Here is a 24,910-nt window from a genome sequence, read left to right as displayed (position 1 = left end):
TTTAGGTTTAGTGATGGGCGGTCCTGTAAGGAGAGGAGGGCGATGCGATGCATGCATGTCATGGTTCCATCCCATACCGATGGCCGATGGCGAGTTTTGATTCGTGCACGGCAGGGAGAGGAGAGAGGAGAAGAAGCAACCAGCCTTTTGACGTTTCGAAAGGCAACGATAAGAAGCAGAAAGAATAAGGCGCGTTTCTTGTATCCAGGATGGGGGTTGAAAGGCCCGCTGCCGCGGGCAATTCGACATTTCGCCCAGATGATACTTTTACTTACCTTCTTTTTTTTTTCTTTTTTTTTTCAGCAGCGCAAAGTCTACAATTGACCTGCGAAGCAGGTAAGCAGATAGGCAGACAGTTGCAGCCAACCAGCCACCCGGAAATGGCATCGAGCAGAGGGGAAAATGTGAAAAGCGCGCAAACGGCGATACGACGAGTAACTAGCTGTTTGGATTTTTGCACGATTGGGGGAAAAAGCAAAGTTTTGTGGTGCGTGGAGAGCGCTGGGGGAGGGGAGGGCAAGATGGAGAGGTAACTAGGTAACATGTAGGCGCAAACTCTAAACGGGCGACGGGATGATTTGGATGGAGCCATCGACCATTATTTATGCGACGACGCTTGGTTGCAAAAAAGCTGAAGAAACAGGGCTTTGGGTCGCATGATGATGGTTGGTGAATGTGGAGAGGGAGGAGATGGTAAGTACTGAGTAGGGTGAATGGTGCAGATGATCATGATTGTGTTGTTGAGGGGAAAGTCTCTTCTCCAAGTACGGAGTACACAAGGATGATTGGTATACACATGGTCATTGTCGTGATCGTGGTAATAGTGATGGAAGACGCAAAGACACAAAGACACAAAGCCCCGACGTGATAAGGGTTGGTGATGAGAGACGGTTATGCCTTGATCGATGAATGCATATTGGTTACTTGATCAACTGAAACGAAAAGAGCCTCTTGTGATTGGTATGGTTGGTACGTTCGGTTCCATGGCTGATTGGTCTTGATACCTCGATACCTCGATACCCAGGCATCAATACCGGTATCAAACTCAGTAAGTTGTAAGTACCTTACCCGCTTCTCCACAGGCAGGAGAGAGAGGAGGCGCAGCAGCAGAAAGGGACAAGCACAGGCTCTTGATAAAAATGCTGAAGGGAAGAGGTGGCATGCAGCAAAGAAGGGGATACACATATACTCACATGTAATTTTGTGATTTTGGCCGCCTTCTTGCTTGCTATATCCGTAAGTAGTTGTCGCGAGACAGCCTACCATGTCCCATGTAGGTTGCACACACTGGCTGTCCTTGTCGGGTCCGAGCACGGCAGCTGCAGGAACCGGCCGGCGAAGGTTGTGGCTTGCGGCATTGCTTGGGCTTTGTTTGGGCCAGCTTTGGCTGGGCTGGACTAAGTAGGCTGGAGCTGCCCTTGTCTTTTGCTGGTTCTAGAGGCTGCAGTGCGTTGCGTGGGCCACACGGTCCGTGTTTCAGAATCGACATTGGGACCTCGACAACACGCGGCGCGCGCGGCGGGAGGAGAGCTGGGGAGGCACCATGCTGTGCTAGCAAGGGCATTGGCTGGTTGTTTCATCAGGCGTGGCTTTTTGCCAGCATGCATGTTGAAGTTGATGAAATGATGATGCCGGGAAACCCGCAAACGGAGAGGAAAAATGTAACTAGCAAGTTAGTCAACTAATCTGTACTGAGTAGTAAGTAGGGTGTCAGCACTTTGGGAGAGGGCTCTGTACCCATCCGACCAAGGTACCAACTCCTCCAAAGCGCCAAGTTCTTGCATTGGTAACCCAACTCGGAAAAGCAATTTATCTGTACGTACTCGGTGCTTGCACTTTGGAAGAGCCGGCACTGTATCGGCAGGTCTGGAGCAAGCCCACTCTTGACTGGCATTATTGCACTAGACTATTCCCGGCTGACCGGCAAGGATGTCGAGCATGTCAAGGATGTGCATCTATCATGAGAACCTGCCTGCCTAAGTACTGGTTACAAGGCACGGCACTGCAGCGTGTCGGTTATGAACAAGAGGTGCATCCCTGGCTGTTGTCTGTCCAGCATCGGGCGTGCTCCTGTACGACGCTGGGATGCAAGTAGCTTGCGAGTTCTTTCAATGGCGATCTTTTAGTGTATCAAGAGAGAACCCAAAAGTTGTATCAACTGGGCTGGCGCCGCGCACCAACTGCATCGGGTCCGTGGTGGTTGCAGCGTCGCTCTCGCTTGGGTGGCCCGGGCAGGCCATCAGTGTCAGCCATCCACCTCTCTTCTCTCGGCTACACACTGCCTCTCTCTCTGTACGTACTGTATCACGCACATGCTCCTGGTCTACCTACTTAGCGCTGGGCACAATAATGCTTTCCAATACCTTTGAGGCGGATCATGTCCGTGAGTGAGTGAGTAAGTGAGTGAATGAATGAGTGGGCTGGTGAGTGTGTGCATTTGTGGCCTCGGATGATGTACTCAGTAGGTAGCATGTTGGGCTGCCCTCTTGTGGTCCTCTGGGTTACTTGTTCCCCTCTCTTCTCCTGGCTTGTTGACCATCTTTTGTGCTCCTGCATGGTGAAATTACCTTGATTCGTGAACCGAGTTGATTCATTGTTGCCATTGGTTGCTTCTGATTCCATCACTTTGCCATTCACCAGCGCGCGTTGTCAGCTCCGTGTTCCCACCAAACCGTGCATTCGTATTTGCGCTGCCTGGTTGCTTTGCCATCTGCGCCCACCAGTGACCACCAACCACCGGCACCCGTTACCGTGCAGTTGGCGTGCACGAGCCCGATCCACACGTTGCTCTTTTGTGCTGCGGCTCTGCAGCAGGATTGACGTATTTGTATCCGTACTCTGTACTCCGTACGGATTACGGAGTACTCAGCAAGTACTGGTTACTGTGAGTGATTCGGCGTCTTCCCACCTACTTGGCCACCCCCATCAAACGGGCTTGTGCTGGCGCGCCGGCTTGCCGTCTGTCCTTGGAAGCGGGCGTGTGTGTGTGCGGACATGATTCTAATACGAACAGAGTCAGTGGACGACGACGAAAAGAGCAAGCTTGCTCCTCGCCTGCCTGCGCCTGGGTCGGAGTTTGCGAGTTTGCAGCAAAAGCGTCAGCAAAGCAAGAAAACGGCGGGTGCCCTGTTGCGGTTTGCCCTGGTCGATCCTGGGTGGATCAGTCGAGTGGACAAAGGTGAGAAAAAGCATTTTCTTTGCTCGCTTCTGAGTGGCTGCCTTGAGATGCCTGGCAACCCGGCTGGTGCGACAGTGGATTCCCGGTGGGCTGGCAAGCTGGCAAGTTGGATAGCGCCATTTTGGCTTGACGAGCACGCTGTGGCCGCTGTGGCAGTAGATGCCTAGTAGGCACTGCTAGCGGGAGATGCGAGGTACTTAGTACCTATTACTGTTAGTACCGGTGCAACCTCTGTGAGCCAGCTGTGTTTACGGGTGCTGGCAGGCCTGTTGTGCTGCCGGCTCTTTTTCTTTTCTTTTTCTCTTCTCTTTTTCCCCCTCATTTGTCCTATTCTCTTTCATTTCTGCCTGATCCCTTCCTTGTCCTTTCTTTTCTTTTTTCTTTTTCCTATTTTCCCCTTGCTGTTGGCTTGCCCAAATCCATTCCAGGCTTTCGTCGCTTGCAACCAGCCCGCTATAGCTGCCTGCATAGCGGAGCTCTCTGCCCGACACCTTTGACCCCCCCTTCTTCCCTTACAATTACTCTCTCTCCCTTCACTGGACCCAGCATGAAATAAGCCTCTCTTTGTTTCCACTGAGCCACTGCTAAACATGGTCTAGCCTTGCATCACTTGGCTATTTTTATTTTTATTTTTATTTTTATTTAATCATTATTTTTTCCCGTGTCTTTTTACGCCTTGTCCTCTTTTTGGCTCAGCATTCTCCGTATCCCGTCCAGCTAAGTACCTAACCGGTGCCTAGGCCACCTACCTAAGTAGCTGCTAGGCATCTAGGTACCTGCCACTGCCGCTAATCGTGCACCACCCACCACTCGCCGAAACAGACAACAGCAAAGAATAGCCTGCTAAAAAAAAAAAAAGGTCTCCTCCCCATCTCCTCCCCATCGCTGCCTCGCGCAATCTTTCCTTCTTTTCCCTTCCACATCTTTTCCTTCCCCCTCCCCTTCCGTCAAGGCTTACTGCGAGTTTTCCCTTGTGCGTGTTTCGGATATTGTCAAGAGATTTACGGTTGTTTTGCGGGCGCTTAAAAGTAAGTTTCATCATCTTGCCAATTCCTCTTCCTCATTTTGCGCTCTTTGCCGCTGGCTGCCTTGGTCCGGTGTCCTGTTCGTTGCTGCTGGTGCGCTTGACTGGCTCCCTGGCGCGCGCCGCCTCGAAAACTCTACCACCGCCTGCCTACTCTACCCCTCAACCAATCGCGACCTCATCGACGCGCGCACGCAGCAAGAACACACAAAAAAAATATTTTCTCCTCGACGGCATTTTGCAAAACATCTTGTCAATCATGCCATTGCAACCCGACGATTGGATCGACTCGTCAAAATTCGACCGATGCCCGAGCTCAGGACTGGCCTGCGCCGGATGACGTGGCTGTGCCCGACAGCTCTCTCCCAAGCCCCAAGACAGACTGCCAGACAGCCATCGCAAAGCTTTTTGGCTCGCATTTTGCCAACTTCCAGGTACCAACCGTCTCGCTCGACTGAGTTGGCCATTTCATGCCTGTTCCTGCGCTCCCGCTAGTCGCGCCCGATGGCGCATTGTTCCCGCAATTGTCCGTGTCGCAAAGTCCTCTGCCGTTTTCGTCCAATCCATCCACCTTCGGCCGTGTCGGGACTTGGGGTCGGCGCTTGCACCCGTGCCACCTGTCCTAGGAATTCATCTCGAAGCCAATTTCATCTCTGAATCGGTCATGCAGTGCCTGCTGCGTGCTACTTCATCTGCTGGCCCGTATCCGTCGCTGCCGGAACCGCTCGGCTCCATCCCATCAACGCCATCCCTCCCCCCTTAGGACCCGCGCCTCTCCCTCAGCGTACCCGTCAGCCGTCACGGACCATGGACCACAGACCAGAGCTTTCACCAGCAAACGAACCACAAACAAAGTCATCGCGCCAGTCTCCAGTGCTAATCACACCTCTTTTTTTTCTATTCTAGGTTCTCGTCATTTCGTCATCGTCCAACTGTTTTACCACGTTCGTTGCGAATCTTCGGTAGAACTTACGTCTGCATTTTCGGGGACTCGTTGTCGGAACTCTGCTTCTGTCATTCTCTCCCTCGTTCCCGTGTCTTGAAGAGCAATTTGCTTCCTCTTTTCCACTCGGCGTCGCGGTGTCTTTGCCAGTATTCTCTGTACGACCATCCTGTCAGTGTCGCGGCTTTTTTCGGTCCGGATACCAGCTCCTCCATACCATAACTACGCCCATAACGATTTGTTTCTCGCCTCAAGAGTTTACGACCCTCCCGCGTGTACAATTCCGACCAACCCTTGTCGACCCATCTGCATCTAGTCCAGCATTCTCGGCAACTATTTTCTTGTATGCTTCCCGCGCCTCACCTGCCGCCACATCCCGCCACCCCGACTAACTCGCCATAGATCACTCGCTCACTCAGCACTTTTCAACTCCTCTCCTATCTTACTTGACCAGTGTGTATCCCGATTGTCTGCGTCGGCAATGGCCCAGACGATGCTGACTCGCCAGATTACCATGGAGCTTGACCCTTCTTTCCGCGCTGCTTCCGCCAACGGAGGCCCCTCCAACGGCCAGCTGGCTTTTGCCAACGGCACGCCCCCTTCCGGCGACATGTCTGCTCCTCCTCCCACTGGCTCCTCCCAGGACCAGGCCAAGACGACCCTCTGGATGGGTGAGCTCGAGCCCTGGATGGACGAGAACTTTATCAAGGGCGTCTTCCTTTCTGCCGCCGGCGAGACTGTCAATGTCAAGGTCATCCGCGACAAGAACTCTGGGTATGTACAATTACTACCGCATGCCCGTGTCTTCATCCACCTCTTCCGTCAGGAAATGCTAACGAATCAGCAACGCCGGCTACTGCTTTGTCGAGTTCCAGACTGCCGACGCCGCCACCAAGGCCCTTGGCCTCAACGGCAACCCCGTCCCCAACAGCTCCCGCCAGTTTAAACTCAACTGGGCTTCTGGCGGTGGCCTCGTTGACCGCAGGTATGTACACCCTCATCGATCCCATCTTGAATCCTTGTATGGCAACGGACATGAAGCTGCCGTGTGCAGTCATGCTCAATGTACTTGTGCCCCACTTTGGTTCCCTATAGTCAGATAGACCTTCACTTGACCGAGTGCTGTGTGACTATTTGTCCGGTCCAGATTGCTCCGTTTGCCACATGCATCATCGTCCGATTTTTTTTTCCTAGAGCAAAATATCTTCCCAAACAATGCTAACACCCTGTAACAGAGACGATCGCGGCCCCGAGTATAGCATCTTCGTCGGCGACCTCGGCCCCGAGGTCAACGAATATGTCTTGGTTTCCCTCTTCCAGGCTCGCTTCCCCTCTTGCAAGTCTGCTAAGATCATGACGGATGCCATGTCGGGCCAGAGCCGCGGCTACGGATTTGTGCGCTTCTCGGACGAGAACGACCAGCAGCGTGCCCTCGTCGAGATGCAGGGCGTGTACTGCGGCAACCGACCCATGCGCATCTCTACTGCTACCCCCAAGAACCGGTAGGCCCCAATTCAACACGACAATCCGCGCGTAAGCTAACCCGTCCAGCGGCAACCACGGCTTTGGCCACGGCCACCACGGCGGTCCCATGATGGGCGGCGGCATGCCTCAGCAGCCCATGTGGAACGGCATGCAGGGCTTCGCCTACGGCGGCTACAATCCCGCCACGCAGATGAACCAGTTCACCGACCCCAACAACACGACCGTCTTTGTCGGCGGCCTCTCGGGCTACGTCACCGAGGACGAGCTCCGCTCCTTTTTCCAGGGATTCGGTGAAATCACCTACGTCAAGATCCCCCCCGGCAAGGGCTGTGGCTTCGTCCAGTTTGTCCACCGTCACGCTGCCGAGATGGCCATCAACCAGATGCAGGGCTACCCCATTGGCAACTCGCGCGTGCGCCTGAGCTGGGGCCGCTCGCAGAACAACTCCGGCGTTGGTACCCCCTACCGTCCCGCCCCCCCTCCTCCTCACTACATGGGAATGCCTAGCCACGGTGGTCCTGGTCCTTATGGGCCTCAGCACTTTGGCGGTCCTGCTCCCGGTCAGGGTCCCGCCGGTCCTGCCGGCCCCCCTGGACCTGCTGGCCCTCCCCAGGTAAATGGAACCGAGTAACAAGCTGGCACACGTGGATGAGACAAGGCTAACCACGCGCGTTTGTCAGTAAAGCAGAACTTTTAAACGAGAGAAAAGACGAGCATCTTGAGATCTTTCGATCAACTCGATGACGGCAAGACTTGAGTAACTTATTTGGGACGGGGAGAATCTCACCCATGTTGGCACGAAAAGAAGAAGGCTCCGTTGTGGAATCCGGCTCACATGATGTTGTGCGTTTGTTTGTCTTTTTCTTGGCAACTTTTTTCCCCCTCTGAAACCTGGCCTCTTTTTTTGTTTCTGTGTGCCTGGGGGAAAGGGAGGGACTTTTTTTCTTCGGGGCGTTGGGCTGAAATCAAAAAGACGTTTTGCCGCCGCCGTCGCAAGCCTTGAGGTTTTTGGCCGGCAGTTTCTTTGTCTTGTGTGTGTTTTACAGAGCTCTCTTTCTCTCTTGTTTTGGTCACGTTTGCTTTTTGCGCGCTTGACACGACGACACCATGCCACCTGATTATTTTCTTGAGTCTTTCGAAATGACGAATTGGCGTTGCGATATGCGGACGTTTTGCGGACGTTTTGCGGGGGGAGGAACGGGACAAGGGGGAATTTGCCATTGAGTCACATTTTCTCACATTGATTGCTGCTGCTTTCTAAAGCTCCCATCTTTTGTTGTTGTTGTTTTTCCTTTGTCCATTTGCTCTATATTATTCAGAACGAATCACGGTTCTAGTCATGTTTGCGTGCTCCTTTTGACTGTGTCTGTCCAACGTTTTTATCTGTGGTTGCTTGGTGTCTCTTGATGCTGTACACGCAAAGATGATGTGCAGGTTTTTTCATCTCGGTTCCGATTCCAACACTAGATCTTTTATTATCGTCTCTTGTGTGTGTGTGTGTGTATGTTTTGGCGTACAGACCTGCGACTGACTGGACCCGACTTGAGATTTAATAAATGAACAGACATTCATCTCCGGCTAGCTTCTCCGTACTCGTGTATGTTTTCTTTTCTAATAATCATGTACTGCACTCACCCCGGTCGTGTCTGTGGGGTCCTTCTTTTCTCTCCCTTCCCCCCTCTCTCTTGCTCTCACTCTCTTGCTTTGAGGATCATCTGTATATCATTGAACTTGGTAGACAGACAGAGACCATGGCCATGGCGATGGTGGGCGGGTGACTAGCCAAACCAAGGCTTGGGATGTCATTTCGCCGCCCATGCCCATTTCAGAATGGAGTGTTTTTTTTTTGTCTCTTCTTTTACTTCTGATGAAGAGTAGTTGGCTTCTTTTCTTTCTCTACAATAACAACTACTTTGGCTGTTTTTCCTTATCCCCCTCTCCAGAGCTTACATGTATACGTTGGAGCGAGCGAAATTTTCCTTGGTGACAACTTGGATGGTTCTTTTCATTTTTTTTTATTTTGTTTTTACAATCTTGAGAATTTTACCTTTTCCCTTCTTTGCAGCGGCATGCAGGGCTGAGAGAGAATATGCATACCAGTATGCTGTAGGTAGGTGGGCGCGTGGCGCAGGGCGCCGGGGGGGAAAGGTGACACCTGTAGCGAGGTTAATAATACCTACTACTGCTCTCCAAGATAATGAAAATTGCCTCCTCCGACAAGACAACCTCCTCGGAGCAAAACCCAGATTACCAATCCTCTCCTCCGCCTTTGCCTCCCCGAAATGCAAACGAGGCTCGCGAGTTTGAAGAGGAGAGAGAGAGGAGAGGCTTGAGGCGAGGCTGGGAGGGGGGGGCTTAGTAATGACCTTGCGTCTCTGAGAGTGCTACCGCAGGAGTAGCAGGACGGTTTGGATAGGCTAGACGTGACTTGGAGAGAGGGGGGATCCTCGGCCAAGAAACCGGTGAGACAGAAGAGGCAAAGGGCAGCTGGAGGTTGTTTATTGCTAGGTTCATACTTGTCCGCGGACGAATGATGATGGTGGTCGTCGTCGCCGTGATGATGTTTAGTTTCCGTTTAAAAAAGATCCCCGCCCCCTCCCTTGCCTTCCCCTCACCGAAACAAAGTTTCCAGGTTTTGATTAAAAAAAAAACTTTGTTCTCTCTTACCCCTCCTTTCCCTCTCTCTCTCTCTCTCCTCCTCACACCAGTTCGAGTCGACAAGCGCGCCCGCTCAAGCCACATCCGCATCTCGAGGCCGTGCCGCTGCCGCCGCCATCGACGCTACACCCAAACGTCCAGTTACACAGACACACACACGCGCGCACAGACAGACATCAGACCACACACATCCCCAACTTTGGAGCCAGAACGAAACACGACCACAAACCGCGGGACCACGACAGCGGGGCTACCAACAAACCACATACCATAAAAAACATATATACATATATCATTGACGTCGGTCTTTGCCTTTTTATTTTTATTTTTTATTTCCCTTTTTCTCCCCATCTTTTGCACTTCTTAAGACGAAAAACAAAAATGGGCAACCCCAACTTTTCAATCCAGCCTAGCACCGAGGCCGACATGGTGCGGTGCGCCGAGATCATGACGATTGCGTTCGCGTCGGACCCGATCGGCCCGCTGGTGTTTGGGCCGGCGACGCCGTCGTCGTATCAGGTGACGGCGGCGGCGCACTGGCGGGCTCACTTGGAGCACGCGGCTGCGTTTCCGACGTCGTGCCCGTTTGCCATCAAGTGCGTGCACACTGACCCGAACCCGGACCCGGACACAGCGGCGACAAAGACGACCATCGTGGCGACGGCCGAGTGGGCCGTCTACAACCGCGAGCGCGCCACGGCCGCCGAATGGAGCGTCGACCCGTGGACCAACCGGCTCGAGTACGTGGAGCCGGCCGAGGTGCGGGCGGCGGCCAAGGCCATCATGGACCCCGTCGTCGCCGCGCGCCAGGGCTTCGTGCGCGGCCGCCCCTACGGCCTGCTGACTTTCATGGCCGTCGACCCGGCCTGGCGCCGCCAGGGCGCCGCCACCGCCTGCGTCCGCTGGGGCATGGACCGCTGTGCCGAGCTCGGCGTCCCCGCCTACCTCGAGGCCACCGAGGAGGGCGCCAAGGCCTACGCCTCCATGGGCTGGGAGAGGGTCGACGTCGGCGGCGGCGAGGTCGCGTACCCCCCGATGATGTGGTGGCCCGAGGGCGTGGAGCGATGGCCCGAGTTGAAAAAATAAGCTTGCTGGGGCCGGGGGAGAGTGATGGCGATGTGGTAAATGGGGGACCCGAGTTGTTCTTGTCGTTGTTGTTTTATTTCGCTCTCTATGATGGATAGATGAACATGGTATGACGTATAGAGTATAGAGAATCAATGTGTTACCAGACAAACATCTTGCAATGGGAAAGAGAGGGTTTGTGCTCGGAAAAGGCCGTGTCCTTTGCGGCATGTTGTTGGGGTGGCCTGTCGCCGCACAAGCAAGCCTTATGGCATGGACGACAAGTCAAGATTCAGAGAAATCACAAAGAATACGAAGAATCCGAAATGTCAAGGAAAGAAAAGGGAAAAGGAAAAAAGATGGACAAGTTTTTCCATTTGCCACGAGAGCATGTCACTGCGCGCTGTTGGGTCTGTCGCAGCGTAGACAAGCAAGATAGACGAACCTATGAGACTATACATCGATCCACCTTGTATTTTGAAAGCAGTGTTGCTCCAAGAGACATGTCGCGGCCAACGTTGGTCCTGTCGCAGACGAGGCGCGGGAAATGGTGTTGATGAGCTTACCGGAGCGACTCCTTCACGAGATCACATTGCCGTGATAATTCCACAAGAACGCACGGCCCGCGGTGATGCACTGCTGCGATACTGCCTGGTAGAAACACAGTACCAACAAGCTACCCAACTGTGGCAGTCTTTTTGCTCCTTTTTTACAACTCGGTTTTTTAGCCTCGTGTACACTTTTGTTCGTTTTGGACAGTCAGTACAGCTACCATGACCCCTCAAGGGAAAAGCCTCTGTCTGGCCACACACACGCATTTCCGAACCATCCCTCAAGCCACCGCCCCCCCCCTCCAAGCTCTTGGAATGACTTGATATCCTACGTCGTTGCTGACGCCAACGCCACGACCTGATTGGTTCCAGCAGCCGTGGAGGGAGGCCCTGTTCCGCCGCAGCCCTCGTTTGGTGGCGTCTTTTTTTACCCGACTAGGCTAGATGAAGCGCCAGGGCTACCCAATCATTTCGTCGAGAAGTCGAAGCCGAAGCCGAAGCCGAAGCCGAGGAGGGGTCATGTCGAAGCCCTATCCTTGTCGTAGTAAAAAAGGCGCAACATTTTGTTGGTTTGGTTTGTATGCGGCGCTCGGGGAAGTCGGAGAGGGCCAAGGTTTGGCCGCGCACAATCCAACAAACAGGTGCCGCATCACCACAGCCTTAGCGGTCGTGCTAGTCGGCCAGCGGAGTGAACGGCCCCCTCCCCTCCCTGTTACTCCCCTCCGCCCCTCTCTAACTGGTAGCATTTCCCGGCTGTTGCCCTGTTGGTGGTTAGAAGCGCAACGAACCAACCGCGAGCCGCGATACCATGGTCATCTGCGCGTGTGGTAGTGCGTCATCGGAAAAGAGGAGTTGCATTTCTGAAAAGAGTGTGCTCACCCGCCGACATGCGCCGTTCAAGATGTGGGTGTGTTGGGACTAGGACAGGAACAGTCAGAAACCCAGACCCGCTTGCTCGCTTAGAATGGGGCGCCCCGCAAAAAATTGCCGACCCTTGGTTTTCTCGTTTTTCCTCCTCTCTCGCTGCCAAACGGAGAACCGCCAAAAAAGCGCGCGAAGACGGGCAACCTTGTGCGCTACCAACAACGCGCGCCCGCCCCTCCAAGTCGATAATGGCGCGGCCAAAAAGGCGCTTGCGAAGATGGTAGGGCGCAACAGATGCGGCGGGTTCCCCCCCCCCCCCCCCCCCCCCCGGCCGTCGCCTCCCCGCTCTTGATCAAAAAGTAGACCAGGCTAGGCAGGATGGCAGGCAAGCAGGCAGGAGAGGCAGCAAGCCCGTCATCGAGTCGTTGTGGAGATATCGGTTTTCTTGTTGGTAGCCGACCCAACATCACACAAAGTGCTCCGAGAAGAATGGTCAGAACGGCATTGACAACCCAAGATATGGCTGCCGCACTTGTCGGAGAATTTCACCCGGCAGAATCTACTTTTATTCTCCGTTGACGCGCTCTTTCAACGTGTTGAAGCCCGCTTCCGAACCAACCTGTGACCGTACTGGTACCGTGCCGCGATCGCTGCCTTGCCAGAATTCCCCCCTCCCTCTCTCCCCAGCAGCCGACGCAGGCTTCTCTCCAGGCAAGCGCCCCCACCCGCGGCCCCTGGGGCCCTGGGGATGACCGTGCGCGAGGGTTGCATCGTCGCCGCCTCAGCCTAGCCTCGCCCATCCCTCTCGCGGGGGGACCCCCGCCAACACCTGCCTGCTGGCCGATGCTCGCAAGGAGCACAACACCGTATATTCACGCGGTTGATTCGCCGCTTGGTGGTCACCGTACAGCCACAGAGATGGCACTAGCGTCTTGTTGGTGGCTGCCCATGTTGGTAGGACCAGGCAGACATGGAGGAGCAGGAGGAGCAGGAGCAGGGAAAAGCGAAAACGGGCTACCAACAAGGCGATAGATGAAGGGGGAAATCAGGAAAAATCTACTACCAACAAGACTGTTCACGAGTATATAACAGGGAGGGTTAGAAGCTGCTTTTTTTCTCAATTGGACTCATCAGCACTCCAACCATTACTCACCTTCTTGCAAGTCTCTTATTGGCTTGTCTTGTCAGAGTCTCTTGTCCTCCATCTGCTGTGTTCTCTTCCAGACAATCACAACCAGACTTGTCTACCATTTCAAGTCTTTTTTGCTCTTTTGCTCAGCACGCTTTCCTTTGCTCACAAGCACATACATATACACAACACTCATACAGCACATACATACAACACGCAAAGACATCCGCCAAGATGCTCATGTCCTCTCTCGCCTCCATCCAGGCCGCTTCGGTCTACACCTCGTCCACCGTGCCCATTGAAAAGACGTACGGCGCGCCGGGCGGGGCCAAGGACGGCGCCGCCACGCCCACCAGTGAGTCGAGTTCGCCCAGCGCGGCGGCGAGCGACTCGGTGACGCGGACCCCTTAGGTGACGACGACGATGGCAGCAACGGCGGCGGCGGCGGCGGCGAAGACGGAGACGCAGGCGGAGGCAAGGCTCAAGCTCCCGGCCCGGAAGATGGTGAGCCGGCCGCGGCCGCCGGGAAGTCTGAGGCGCCGTCCGAGGACAAGCCGACCTTGCCGCCCACCAACCAATCAGCCGACAAGGATGACGACGACGGCACGCAAGGGACAGACGGTGCAGAAGTGAAGGAAAAGCCCGACGACACGGTTAAAATTGAACAGGAGTGATGATATGATGCTGCGTGTCTTGAGAAGAAGAAGAAAATGGGAAAGGATGTTTCAGAACCACAGTATGGAACATTGGGACAGCGAGGGGGCGGGCTGTTTTGGCCGTTTTGAGAGTCGTGTTTTTACCTTTTTTCGTTTCTATTCTTTTTGTTGTTCGAGAATGAAGGAGAATGAAGGAGAATGAAGGAGAATGAAGGAGAATGTGGCATGTTGGTGGAAAGGAAAGGGAGAGTTGAAGTTTTATCTGGGCACACACAGTACACAGTAGTCGATTGTTTGCAAATGACCCTGCAGAAATGAATTTAATAGCAGAATTTCCATGTCATGTCGCACTTTTTTTTTTCTTGCGCTGTAGATGTGCCAACGTCATTCGCAAGGTTGGATGCAAAGGTGACAAGTACGTTGCGTAGACGCGAGAAGAGGGCCAAAAGGAAGAAGAAAATAGAAAAAAAAACCGTCATGACCAAGCCGAGAGTACAAAAAGTCGCCAAGCTGGGTGAAGATGGATAGGTCGCCATGTTGGGTATGAAAAAAGCAGACAAGTCGAGTGCGAAGAGAGTAGACAATTTCAAGCCCAAAAAAGAAAGAAAGAAAGAAAGAAAGAAGCATAAAAAGGCAAGAGTGTAGATGCTCATGGTCTTTTTCTTTTCTTTTTTTGTTACTTCTTTTTTTATCTTGTTATTGTCCTTGTGCAAGATGGGCGTTTCTGCACATGCACATAGATACGTGCGTGTGTGTGTGTGTGTAATAAATGTATATATGTATATAAAATCGTGGCAATCGCTTCACAAAATGTCACCGCGACCAGATAAGAATCATTCCTTTTTTTCCTTTGGTTTGTTTTGCCGTTGTCAAACTTGTCCATTATCCGTTATATTGCTTTGATATTTTTTTTCTCCCTTCTTCTTCTTCTTCTTCTCCTTCCTTTCTTGTTCTCTTCAACTTATAAGAAGAAAGAGTTTTTTTTTTTTTGTTAAGAAAATGGTTTCAGCTTCCCTCCCTTCTTATTTTTATTTAATCATTATTTTTTTTTACCAGCCACGACCGGCCAGCTTCTCCTCGGGCTTCATCGAGTCGCAGTTGATACCGACCATGGCCTCGCCGAGCCCCGTGCTGCACTCGGCGAGGACGGCGGCGTCGCGGAAGTGGGTGGTGGCGCGGACAATTGCCTTGGCGCGCTTGGCGGGGTCGCCGCTCTTGAAGATGCCGGAGCCGACAAAGACGCCGTCGCAGCCGAGCTGCATCATGAGGGCGGCGTCGGCGGGGGTGGCGACGCCGCCGGCGGCAAAGTTGACGACGGGGAGGCGGCCGAGCTCGGCGGTCTGGCGGAGCAGCTCGACGTCCACCTCGAGCTCGCGGGCGAGGGCGCGGAGGCGGACGATGCCGCCGTCGGCGTACGCGGCGCGGGCGTTGGCAATGTCGCGGTTGACCGTCTTCATGTGGCGGACGGCCTCGACGACGTCGCCGGTGCCGGCCTCGCCCTTGGTGCGGATCATGGCGGCGCCCTCGGCGATGCGGCGGAGGGCCTCGCCGAGGTTGCGGCAGCCGCAGACAAAGGGCGCCTTGAAGGGCGACTTTTCGACGTGGTACTCGTCGTCGGCCGGCGTCAGCACCTCGGACTCGTCAATGTAGTCGACGCCGAGGGCCTCGAGGATCTGGCACTCGACAAAGTGCCCGATGCGCGCCTTGGCCATGACGGGGATGGTGACGGCCGCCTGGATCTCCTTGATGACCGAGGGGTCCGACATGCGGGCGACGCCGCCGTCCTTGCGAATATCGGCCGGGACGCGCTCGAGGGCCATGACGGCGCAGGCGCCCGCCTCTTCAGCGATGCGGGCCTGCTCGGCGTTGGTCACGTCCATGATGACGCCGCCCTTGAGCATCTGCGCGAGACCGGCCTTGACGGCAAAGGTGGAGGAGGAGGAGGAGGTAGTGGTGGCGGCGGCGGCCGAGGTGGAAGCGGTGCCGTTGCTACCGTTGGTGGCGGGGGTTTCGGAAGCCATTGTGATGTGCGAGAGGGAGAGTATCTGGCAAAAGTTATTCCTGTTAGCAGGTACCTCAATGCAGGAATCGTAAATCAAGCGACACACGGTGGGATGACGGGGGAGGCGCGGGGAGGCGGTGCGAGGGGGGGTAGACACGCTTACAAGTCAATTGGAGATGTTGAGACCAAATAGAAGAGGAAGAAGGAGGATGAGGAAAAGGCAAGAGGGGAGCTAATAAGGAAATGAAAAAGCGAGACTTTTTTCGGAGTGAGTCAAGATGGAGAGGACGGAGTAGTGAGGAGGAAGAATATGGAGAGGGAGCGAGAGAGTGCCGTGAGCAGAAAAGGTAGCGAGCATCGGAGAGGCGCGGATGGGCGCGGACGACATTTTGTGTGGGCGGCGCTTTTTTTTTTTTCTGGCCTCTTCTTCGGATTTTCTTCTTTTTTATTCCATTATATTTTCCATTTGCCCCTCTTTAGCGGGTGAGTGTGGTGGTGTGGTGGTGGCGTGGGTGGTGGTTGGGGTTAGCGTAGGCTTAAAGTTGTACTGGAGAGATGGAGAGAGGAGGAGGAGGGGGAGGGGGAGGGGCAGCCAAAAAAAATTAGAGAGAGAGCGACAGAGAGAGTCGGCAAGGGTCTGCTTGCAGGGGCCGAGAAACTGTGGGTCAAAAATTGCCCCCAAAGTCATCGTTACTGAGTATTACTCAGTACTACTGAGCAGTGAGGGTACATACAAACGGGCCACCAAGGTTCCTTTTACCTAACATGGCTGATCACCTTGGTTTTCAACAATGTCACGAAGAAGAAGAAATAAAGAAAAGGAAGAGAGAGAGAGAGAGAGAGAGAGAACTAAGAAAAAAAAGAAGAAGAAAGAAAGGGACGCAATGCAGCCTGTTTCTCGTTCTTGACCGCATCAACCACGACGTCGACGACAAACCACACCACACCAGACATCGGTACGCATCAAGAAGACGACGACAACAACGACAATTTCATCTACCAACATTTGCATAATAACCACTCAAGGCCATCAGTACCTGGTACCTGCCTAGTAGGTATTTACCTACCTAGCCGTACGTGCAGTCAGCCCAGGGTCTTGGTCCTTTTCTTTTGCTGGCCCACCCGTTGCGGACACTCCTCTTTCGGTCGCATGCATGCATCCATCCATGCATCCATGCATGTACTGATGGACATGCGGCCCACGATGCCGCCGCTGCAGATGATTTTTTCTTTGGCTCTTCTCTTTGGCGATTCGGTCATTGTGTGGTCGTTGACGTGGCCATTGGTTGGAGCAAAGAAGAAATAAACAGAAAAAGAAAAGACCAGTTCATCGGGTCCAGGAAATCAGATTTGGCAAACAGGCCAAAGCCGCAGCAAATGGACAAGAACAAATCGCCATGCAACAGTGGACGCCATAGTCCGAAGTAGAACATCAATCTCGGCAAGCCAACTTCCCCTTTTTCCTTTTTTTTTTCTTTGGTCTCTTTGCTGTTCAACAGAAGCTACCGATGACTCTTGGACTGTTTCGATCGAGTCCCGCCTACTCCGTACACATCTCAGCATTTACCAGTCACACCACATCATTGACAAGAGCGTACAAGAATAAAAACAAAAGAAGTAACAAACAGCGCCCTCGAAATCGCGACAAATCAACGACAACGACGTCCAAGACCATCCTATACCGTCACACTGTGCAACCATGAGACATTGGTGTCTATAATTGGATAGACGATGAAAGCCTCTGTCCATCCCATATCAGTTCGTCCGGGCCTGTAATCTGTACTCGAAACGAAAATCCACCGTCCGCTCAACGGGAAAAAAAATTGTCACCACGGATCCGTACTCCGGCAACGTGGCCGCTGCATGTCTCGCAACCGGGGCATCATGTCTCGCAAGAAAAAAGAAAAAAGAAGAGAAAAACAAAAGTCAGATCGGATCACAAAACAAATCATGCCACTTGTACCGCCCGGTTGAGCACAACATTTTACTTAATCCTGACCCCCGGTTCCCTTTGCACCAGTATCCCTCCCAGCACCTATTTCTGTCGCCTATTTTTTCTTCTTTTTCAGTCTATTTTTGTCGCCTTATTGGCCCCCTACGTTGATGAACCGGTTATCGAGTACAGAGTACTTAGTGGTCACTGATCCGTTGCGATGCAGTTCCCGTGCCACCTCTCCCTCCGGCCGTCGTCGCACCCGGTGGTGCCCTTGTACCCGGTGCCCTTGTACGCGGGTACCCGATGGCCCGGATATGCCAATCTGCTCGCTCGCTCGCTTCTCTCTCTCCATCTTTTTTTCTTCTGGGCGGCTCTTCGACTCATACTTTGTCACACTGAGTCGCGCAACGCCGTCGGCGCCATCGAGACCGCCCCCTCCAACCTTGTCCCGCCCCGGCGCCCTCCACAACACTGCACGCGCGCACGCACCCGGGTCCCCGTTTCGCCCAGATTCGACTTGACTAATCCGTTATCTGCACCAGTAAGGGTATTCCGTTATTACGTACAGATCCAGAGCAAGCAGTAAGTACCAACGATGGTGCTTTTGGTCCGAGTAGGCGTGGCGTTTCTGGCCGTCCCTCTAGTTTATCTCCTTTTTTTCTTCTACTTTCCTTCTTCTTTTCTGGTCATTTTCCTTGCTTCTCTCTCTTTCTCTTCTTTTTTTAATTTATTGCCCTTACTCTTTCTTCTTGTTCATATGACACACACACACCCCTCCTCCCTGTCAAGCGCGCCCTGCAAGGTACCATGACAGTGTTTCTACCATACACGTGGTACTTTGTCGGTGGCGCTACTGAGTACAAGGGTGTCCGAAGGCGGAGCTCCACCCCAAAAAAAAAATCGACCCCTCCAAAACGTAAACGATTCTTGTTCTGCTTGTCAAACGCCGGCTTGAGCCGATGATGATCAAGTCCATCGGCACTCCGCCATCGTTCTTATTCACTTTGCAGCACCTACAATAACTCATTCCCTGATTATGCAATTCCAATCGACCACCTTTTGAGCTTCTTTTACATTATTTTTCTGATTCTTCTCTTTCCTTGTATTGATTCGATCCTCCCCTCCTCTTAACTCGTGTCGTTCGCCACCACCACTCCTTGGAGCGCGGTCCTTTTTTTTTCCTTCCGGCTCTTCTTCACTTCTCTGAGAGAAAAGTCATGCAGCCCACCACAACCACCGTAGGCGTCCTCGCTCTCCAGGGTGGCTTCGCCGAGCACGTCGCCCTCGTCCGCAAGGCCGCCGACCAGCTCGCCGGCACCTTTCCCACCGCCGTCGAGGCCATCGAGGTCCGCACTCCCGACGAGCTGGCCCGTTGCGACGCCCTCATCATCCCCGGCGGCGAGAGCACCACCATTTCCTTTGTCGCAGCCCAGTCGGGACTGCTCGAGCCTCTTCGCGAGTTTGTCAAGTATGTTTTTTGCGACTCTTTTTTATTTATTTTTTTATTTTTTTTTTGGTGTCTTATTATCTCTCTTTCCTCCCTCTTCTCGCCAAGCCCGCGACATCCAGTCCACAATCACCACTTCGTTATGCTAATACACAACTTTCTCTTCTCCTCTTCACAGAGTCCTCAAGAAGCCCACCTGGGGCACGTGCGCCGGCCTCATCCTCCTCTCCGAGCAGGCCAACGCCACCAAAAAGGGCGGCCAGGAGCTGATTGGCGGCCTCGACGTCCGCGTCCACCGCAACCACTTTGGCCGTCAGATCGAGAGCTTCACCACGCCCCTCGACCTGCCCTTCCTCGCCGGCGAGGGCGACGACGCCGCCGCCGCCGCGAAGCCCTTTGACGGAGTCTTCATCCGCGCCCCCGTCGTCGAGGAGGTGCTGCGCCAGTCGGGCTCCCCCGACCACCGCGTCACCGTCGTCGCCACCCTCCCCGACCGCGTCAACAAGGCCAAGCCCTCCAAGTCGCTCGTCTCCGAGGCCAACATCAAGGACGGCGCCGGCGACATCATCGCCGTCCGCCAGGGCAACGTCCTCGGCACCAGCTTCCACCCGGAGCTGACCCCCGACGCCCGAATGCACGCCTGGTTTCTGCGCGAGTTTGTGCAGAAAAAGTAACGACAAGGAGAAGAGAGAGAGATGATGATAAAAGAAATCACGAAATGCTGCAAACAAAAAATAGAGCAGGTATGCAGTACGATGGCGAAATGACGTGCTTTTTTTTCGGCGTCTTGGGGGCGTTTCTTTTGGTTTGGTTATACATCACATATTGGGCAGTTTCATCACCTCCTGCCGCCGCAGCGCTCATAGATTATAGAATGATTTCGTTTTTTTCTCGCCTTATATCTTGCCGCGTCGCAGTGACAATGTCTGCGCAATACCAATAACCAACGCCACCCGCATGGGACAAGGCACGAGCAGAATGACCAATACCAACACCCAAATAGCCCACTCGCAGTTACGAGCGACAAGCAAAATGGCCAGCACCAGCACCCAGATGCCTTCCGTTGCAGACGGCGAGGAGATAGACGCCCGAACATCCCAATCAAACACCGGTTCAGACACCATACCACTACACACTTTCGCTATGTTCAGATAAACTCGAGCGGATGAAGACCACAGCCAACATGTGCTCAGTAATATGACCATCTACGCCGCCCTCGATGATAGATTGACTGGCCAAGATAAAGAGCAGCAAGAAAGAAAGAGGCCGCAATGTGCTGGGCTAGATGAAAACTTCCGCCAGGTTCCAAATATAACTTCACCTACGTTATCATGTTTGCGTGAAACTACCCATCCTTCCCTTTGTATACACGCATGACCTGTGAGGTTTAAGCTATCCTAGCTAGATACCCATAATTTTACCCATAGTTTTACTATAGATAAGAGTTATACTAAAATAAAATACAACGTAGAAGAAAGTCTCTAGCTAGTCCAAGGCATTATTGCTTTGTGATCAACATCAAACAAATTTAGGATTCTCTTCAAATAATCCGAATCAGTATGACTTTGTTTGCTTCCGTTATCTGCCGCTGACTCAGCAGGCTGAACCACCGCTGCCTATCCAACTTCTCTCCATCCAAGTGCTACAAGCAGAATACTTGATGATAATGAGGTTGTGAGATGATCTTGAGCTTTTTGGCGTAAGTTGTCTATAAAATCTCATGCCTGACGGCGCCGACTCCTAATTAACGAGATCAGACCCCCAGGCTGCCAGCATCCTCGCCTCGCCCGTCATGACCTCGCCCTTTATGGACGCTCAAGGCAACACCATTCCAGGGGAGCAGGTGCTAGGAAGCGGCGGTTCAGCCGTTGTGATCCTCCAAGACGGTGTCGCGATCAAAGCACCGCTGCGGTACCCCTGGTCTACGCCCTACGACGTCCAGTCAAGCATTGACAGCATCCGGCGCGAGCAGGACGTGTATCGCCGGCTTCAGCAGCAGCCGCCGCCGCCGCTGGCCCTTGCCGACGACGCCCGTGCAAAGCGGCGTGGTGCGCTGCGTCGGTTTCGGCCCGGAGGCCATCCACCTCGAGCACATGCCCAACGGCGACCTCAAAGCCTACCTGGCCAAGACGCGGCCCTCCCCGGAGCTCCAGCTCCGGTGGTGCCTCGAGATGGCGCGGGCGCTCGACTACGTGCACGAGCGGCGCGTGCTCGTCGCCGACGTGGCCAGCCGCAACCTGCTCCTCGACGCCGGCCTGTCGCTTAAGCTGTGCGACTTTTCCGAGGCCTCGCTGCTGCCGTCCGACACCGACATGAGCGTCGCCGACGACAAGGGCTACACGGCGCAGGTCGACGTCTGCCTGCTCGGCGCCGTCATGTACGAGGTCGCGACGGGCACCCGGTGTGCGATCGACCTGTACAAGGACAACGAACCGGCCGACGGCCGCGCGTACTGGCCTGCGCGCGAGGACCTGCCCGACACGCGTGGCCTGGCCCTCCTCGGGCCCGTCATCGACGGCTGCTGGACCGGACGCTTCCCGAGCGCGGGCCACCTGGCGCGGGCCTTGGGGGAGCTGCGCTCCTCCCCTGCTGCTGCTGCTGCTGCTGCTACTGCTGCTGCTGCTGGGCCTGGGCCTGGGCGCTTGGCTTGACTGCTGGATCCCGACTTTGTCGCTCAGAGGCGGGTGGTGGCCATCATTGGCGCTCTCGGCCTGGCCGTGTACATGTTGCTGGCGGAGCCCAGGCGACGCTCCCAAAGGAAAAGATAATTGAAGATTCGATGGATAGCACTGTAGTACGTGCAGTGTGGAAGGAACAGTGGACAGCCTGCCATTGAGGTCTACGTTCTTGGAATAACCTCCAAAGAAAATTCGATACAAAGCTGCACCGCTACAGCAATCAACGCGGTCAAGTCAAGCTACGACGACGCAGACAGCAGCGTTCCCCCGGCCAAGGGGCCTTTCACCATCTACTGACATATTGAGGCCAGGTTCTTTTCACACACACTACAGCAAGTCCCATCTCCCTGGGCTTGACGCCCCCCGGGAAAGAGTAGTGTACGAATTCATAGACTTTCGAACAATGTAGAAACGCAGCTACAAGATGACCAACCATGTGCACTGCCTGCGGGGCAGGGAAGGAGATCCATGCGGGAGAAAAGGGACTACTTTCGAAAGAAATCATTAACAGTAAGAGATTTCTGGTTTGGAAGAAACTACAAACTAGAAGAGATTATTTGAAGCAACTACGAATAAGACGTGCGTGCTTCGCTTGAGAGTTACGCAGTAGCTGCAGCTGCGGCGCGGACCACCAGCCACATCGGAACTCACAGCCACATCGGCATTCAAAGCCATACCAGTAGTCACAGCCACAGCCAACAGCCACTAGCCATGGCGGACTAGGTAAAGCTACCATGGCGCGCCGTACATGCTTATTTCGTTGCAGAAGCAGAAGAAGAAAAACTCAATTGCAATGTGGCTCTCCTCTACATGCTGTTTGACCCAATCTCTTTGTGACATCTTCATTGTCATCACACACTCGGCAATTATGCCTCAACAAGCTCAAACAGATGCTGAGGCGGGCGGGCGGTGGGTCATCTGTTTTTTGGTGCCTCAGCCACCAAAAATATCTTTTCGGGGTCCCGTCAGATTATTAGCCAACTCCTGGCATCAACAAAAAAGACCGTCAGATTGCCATTGAAGCGTTTCGCGTACTGTTCTCCGTCTTTTCTTTCTTTTCTCCATCTCTTTCCCTTCCTCTCTCTCTCTCTCTTTCTCTCCTTCACACTTCCCCCAAAGAGCGCACCATCACCGACCATGCTCCGAGCGACTAGCCGCAGGCTTGCAGCCACGGGATTGGCGTCCTCATGCTCCAGAGTTGCAGCGGCAGCCACGCCCACATGTAGAGTTGCCTCGTTCACCCCGCAGCTCGCCTCTCCCAAGCCTCTCTCCTCCTCGCAACATCGAGGCTTCCGCACCACAACCACCAGAATGGCTTCCACCCGTACCGAGAGCGACGCCTTTGGCGAGATCCAGGTCCCCGGCGACAAGTACTGGGGCGCCCAGACGGAGCGCTCCCTCGAGAACTTCCGCATCAACCAGCCCCAGGACCGCATGCCTCCCCCCATTGTCAAGGCCTTTGGTATCCTCAAGGGCGCCGCCGCCACCGTCAACATGCGATATGGCCTTGGTCCGTTTGCCCTCCCGCCCTTGCTCCCCTTGCACGGCTCCTCGGGCCTCTCCGGGGCTGACCGGCGCGCCAGCTCCGTCGACGCCCGAAAAAAGGCGCAGGTGGATGCGCCGGCGTCAGCACCGCGAAAACCGACTCTTGAAAGCTGCGACTAACAGATCACCTTTTTTCCCTCTCCCTACAGATCCCAAGATTGGTCAGGCCATCCAGCAGGCCGCCAAGGAGGTTGCCGATGGCAAGCTCATGGACCACTTCCCTCTCGTCGTCTGGCAGACCGGCTCCGGCACCCAGTCCAACATGAACGCCAACGAGGTCATCTCCAACCGTGCCATTGAGATTCTCGGCGGCAAGATGGGCAGCAAGTCTCCCGTCCACCCCAACGACCACGTCAACCGCAGCGCCTCGTCCAACGATACCTTCCCGACCGTCATGCACATTGCCGCCGTCCTCGATCTCGAGGGGGAGCTCCTCCCCGCCATGCGCAGCCTCCGTGCCGCCCTCCAGGCCAAGGTCGACGACTTTGACGCCAAGAAGATTATCAAGATTGGCCGCACCCACTTGCAGGATGCCACCCCCCTCACTCTCGCCCAGGAGTTCTCCGGCTACGTTGCCCAGCTCGACTTCAGCATCAAGCGCGTCGAGGGCTCCCTGCCCGACCTCCGTCTCCTCGCTCAGGGCGGCACCGCCGTCGGCACGGGCATCAACACCTTCCAGGGCTTCGCCGAGGCCATTGCCGACGAGGTCACCAAGATGACCGGGACCGAGTTCAAGACGGCTCCCAACAAGTTTGAGGCTCTCGCCGCTCACGACGCCATTGTCCAGGCCCACGGCAGCCTCAACACCCTCGCCGGCTCCCTCACCAAGATTGCCCAGGACATTCGCTACCTCGGCAGCGGTCCACGCTGCGGTCTCGGCGAGCTCATCCTGCCCGAGAACGAGCCCGGCAGCAGCATCATGCCTGGCAAGGTCAACCCTACCCAGTGCGAGGCCCTCACCATGGTCTGCGCCCAGGTCATGGGTAACAACGTTGCGACTACCATTGGCGGCATGAACGGCCAGTTTGAGCTCAACGTCTACAAGCCTCTGGTCATCCGCAACCTTCTCCACAGCTCTCGCATCCTCGCCGACGGCATGCGCTCTTTTGAGAAGAATCTGGTCGCTGGCCTCCAGGCCAACGAGGAGAAGATTGCCAGCATTATGAAGGAATCGTACGTACTTTTCAATGCCTTGATCCACAATACCGTATACTCACAATCATGACACAGTCTTATGCTCGTGACTTGCCTCAACCCCAAGATTGGCTACGACATGGCCAGCAAGGTTGCCAAGAATGCTCACAAGAAGGGCCTTACTCTGAAGGAAAGTGCCATGGAGCTGCAGGCTCTCACCTCGGAGGAGTTTGATACCCTAGTCAAGCCCGAGCTCATGGTTGTTCCCAGCCAGTACAAGCAGTAAATAGTATGCCTCGACAAGTCTGTCGGGAGACGTGGACAAAGGATACAACTTGCCTAGCTGTGTTTCTGCCTCTTGGCCACACCGTGGAGAAGGCGCCATCAATATCATCCTGTACAAAACTAATTCACACGAGCCTTGTTTACTTTATCTTGATCAATCTATTTCCCAGGTCGTGTAATTGCAAAAAAGTGGCCCAGTTCAGTAACGAGATGTGGAGGCGTTTGGCAAGGAACGATTTGTTTGGGTAGAAAATAGTCCGAAACATGGAGGTGAGTTAAAAGACGCAAAGAGATGCAAAGAGACGCAAATAGATCTGTAGAGACATGTAC

The 24,910-nt window shown here is 54.3% G+C and overlaps 7 protein-coding genes across 7 annotated transcripts; 6 read left to right on the top strand and 1 right to left on the bottom strand.

Annotated features, from left to right (window-relative positions):
* Positions 1-5,626: 5,626 nt before the first annotated feature.
* V2A60_010372 (RNA-binding protein) lies at positions 5,627-7,261 on the top strand (the record flags this gene model as incomplete). The annotated part of the gene is made up of 4 exons (XM_083261628.1): positions 5,627-5,919; positions 5,990-6,130; positions 6,381-6,647; positions 6,697-7,261. 4 exons carry the CDS (start codon positions 5,627-5,629, stop codon positions 7,259-7,261), a joined length of 1,266 nt encoding a protein of 421 aa, XP_083117754.1.
* Positions 7,262-9,669: 2,408 nt separating this feature from the next.
* Positions 9,670-10,374, top strand: V2A60_010371 (GNAT family N-acetyltransferase; the record flags this gene model as incomplete). Its single annotated transcript, XM_083261627.1, has 1 exon — positions 9,670-10,374. The coding sequence occupies one exon, from the start codon at positions 9,670-9,672 to the stop codon at positions 10,372-10,374; it is 705 nt and encodes a 234-aa protein (XP_083117753.1).
* Positions 10,375-13,131: 2,757 nt separating this feature from the next.
* Positions 13,132-13,571, top strand: V2A60_010370 (uncharacterized protein; the record flags this gene model as incomplete). Its single annotated transcript, XM_083261626.1, has 2 exons — positions 13,132-13,252; positions 13,309-13,571. 2 exons carry the CDS (start codon positions 13,132-13,134, stop codon positions 13,569-13,571), a joined length of 384 nt encoding a protein of 127 aa, XP_083117752.1.
* A 1,031-nt stretch (positions 13,572-14,602) lies between these two features.
* Positions 14,603-15,574, bottom strand: V2A60_010369 (SOR/SNZ family-domain-containing protein; the record flags this gene model as incomplete). The annotated part of the gene is made up of 1 exon (XM_083261625.1): positions 14,603-15,574. One exon carries the CDS (start codon positions 15,572-15,574, stop codon positions 14,603-14,605), a length of 972 nt encoding a protein of 323 aa, XP_083117751.1.
* A 3,134-nt stretch (positions 15,575-18,708) lies between these two features.
* V2A60_010368 (PdxT/SNO family) lies at positions 18,709-19,612 on the top strand (the record flags this gene model as incomplete). Its single annotated transcript, XM_083261624.1, has 2 exons — positions 18,709-18,959; positions 19,117-19,612. 2 exons carry the CDS (start codon positions 18,709-18,711, stop codon positions 19,610-19,612), a joined length of 747 nt encoding a protein of 248 aa, XP_083117750.1.
* A 1,118-nt stretch (positions 19,613-20,730) lies between these two features.
* V2A60_010367 (uncharacterized protein) lies at positions 20,731-21,589 on the top strand (the record flags this gene model as incomplete). The annotated part of the gene is made up of 2 exons (XM_083261623.1): positions 20,731-20,915; positions 20,980-21,589. The coding sequence occupies 2 exons, from the start codon at positions 20,731-20,733 to the stop codon at positions 21,587-21,589; spliced, it is 795 nt and encodes a 264-aa protein (XP_083117749.1).
* Positions 21,590-22,927: 1,338 nt separating this feature from the next.
* On the top strand, positions 22,928-24,581 carry V2A60_010366 (fumarase FUM1; the record flags this gene model as incomplete). Its single annotated transcript, XM_083261622.1, has 3 exons — positions 22,928-23,227; positions 23,319-24,334; positions 24,392-24,581. The coding sequence occupies 3 exons, from the start codon at positions 22,928-22,930 to the stop codon at positions 24,579-24,581; spliced, it is 1,506 nt and encodes a 501-aa protein (XP_083117748.1).
* Between the last annotated feature and the right edge of the window lie 329 nt (positions 24,582-24,910).

Source organism: Cordyceps javanica, chromosome 7 (assembly GCF_051103115.1).
Source record: "Cordyceps javanica chromosome 7, complete sequence".
In the NCBI taxonomy this organism is placed as follows: Eukaryota; Fungi; Ascomycota; class Sordariomycetes; order Hypocreales; family Cordycipitaceae; genus Cordyceps; species Cordyceps javanica.
The sequence above is the reverse complement of the archived record's forward strand: the minus strand, read 5'-3'. Positions and strand labels throughout refer to the sequence as shown.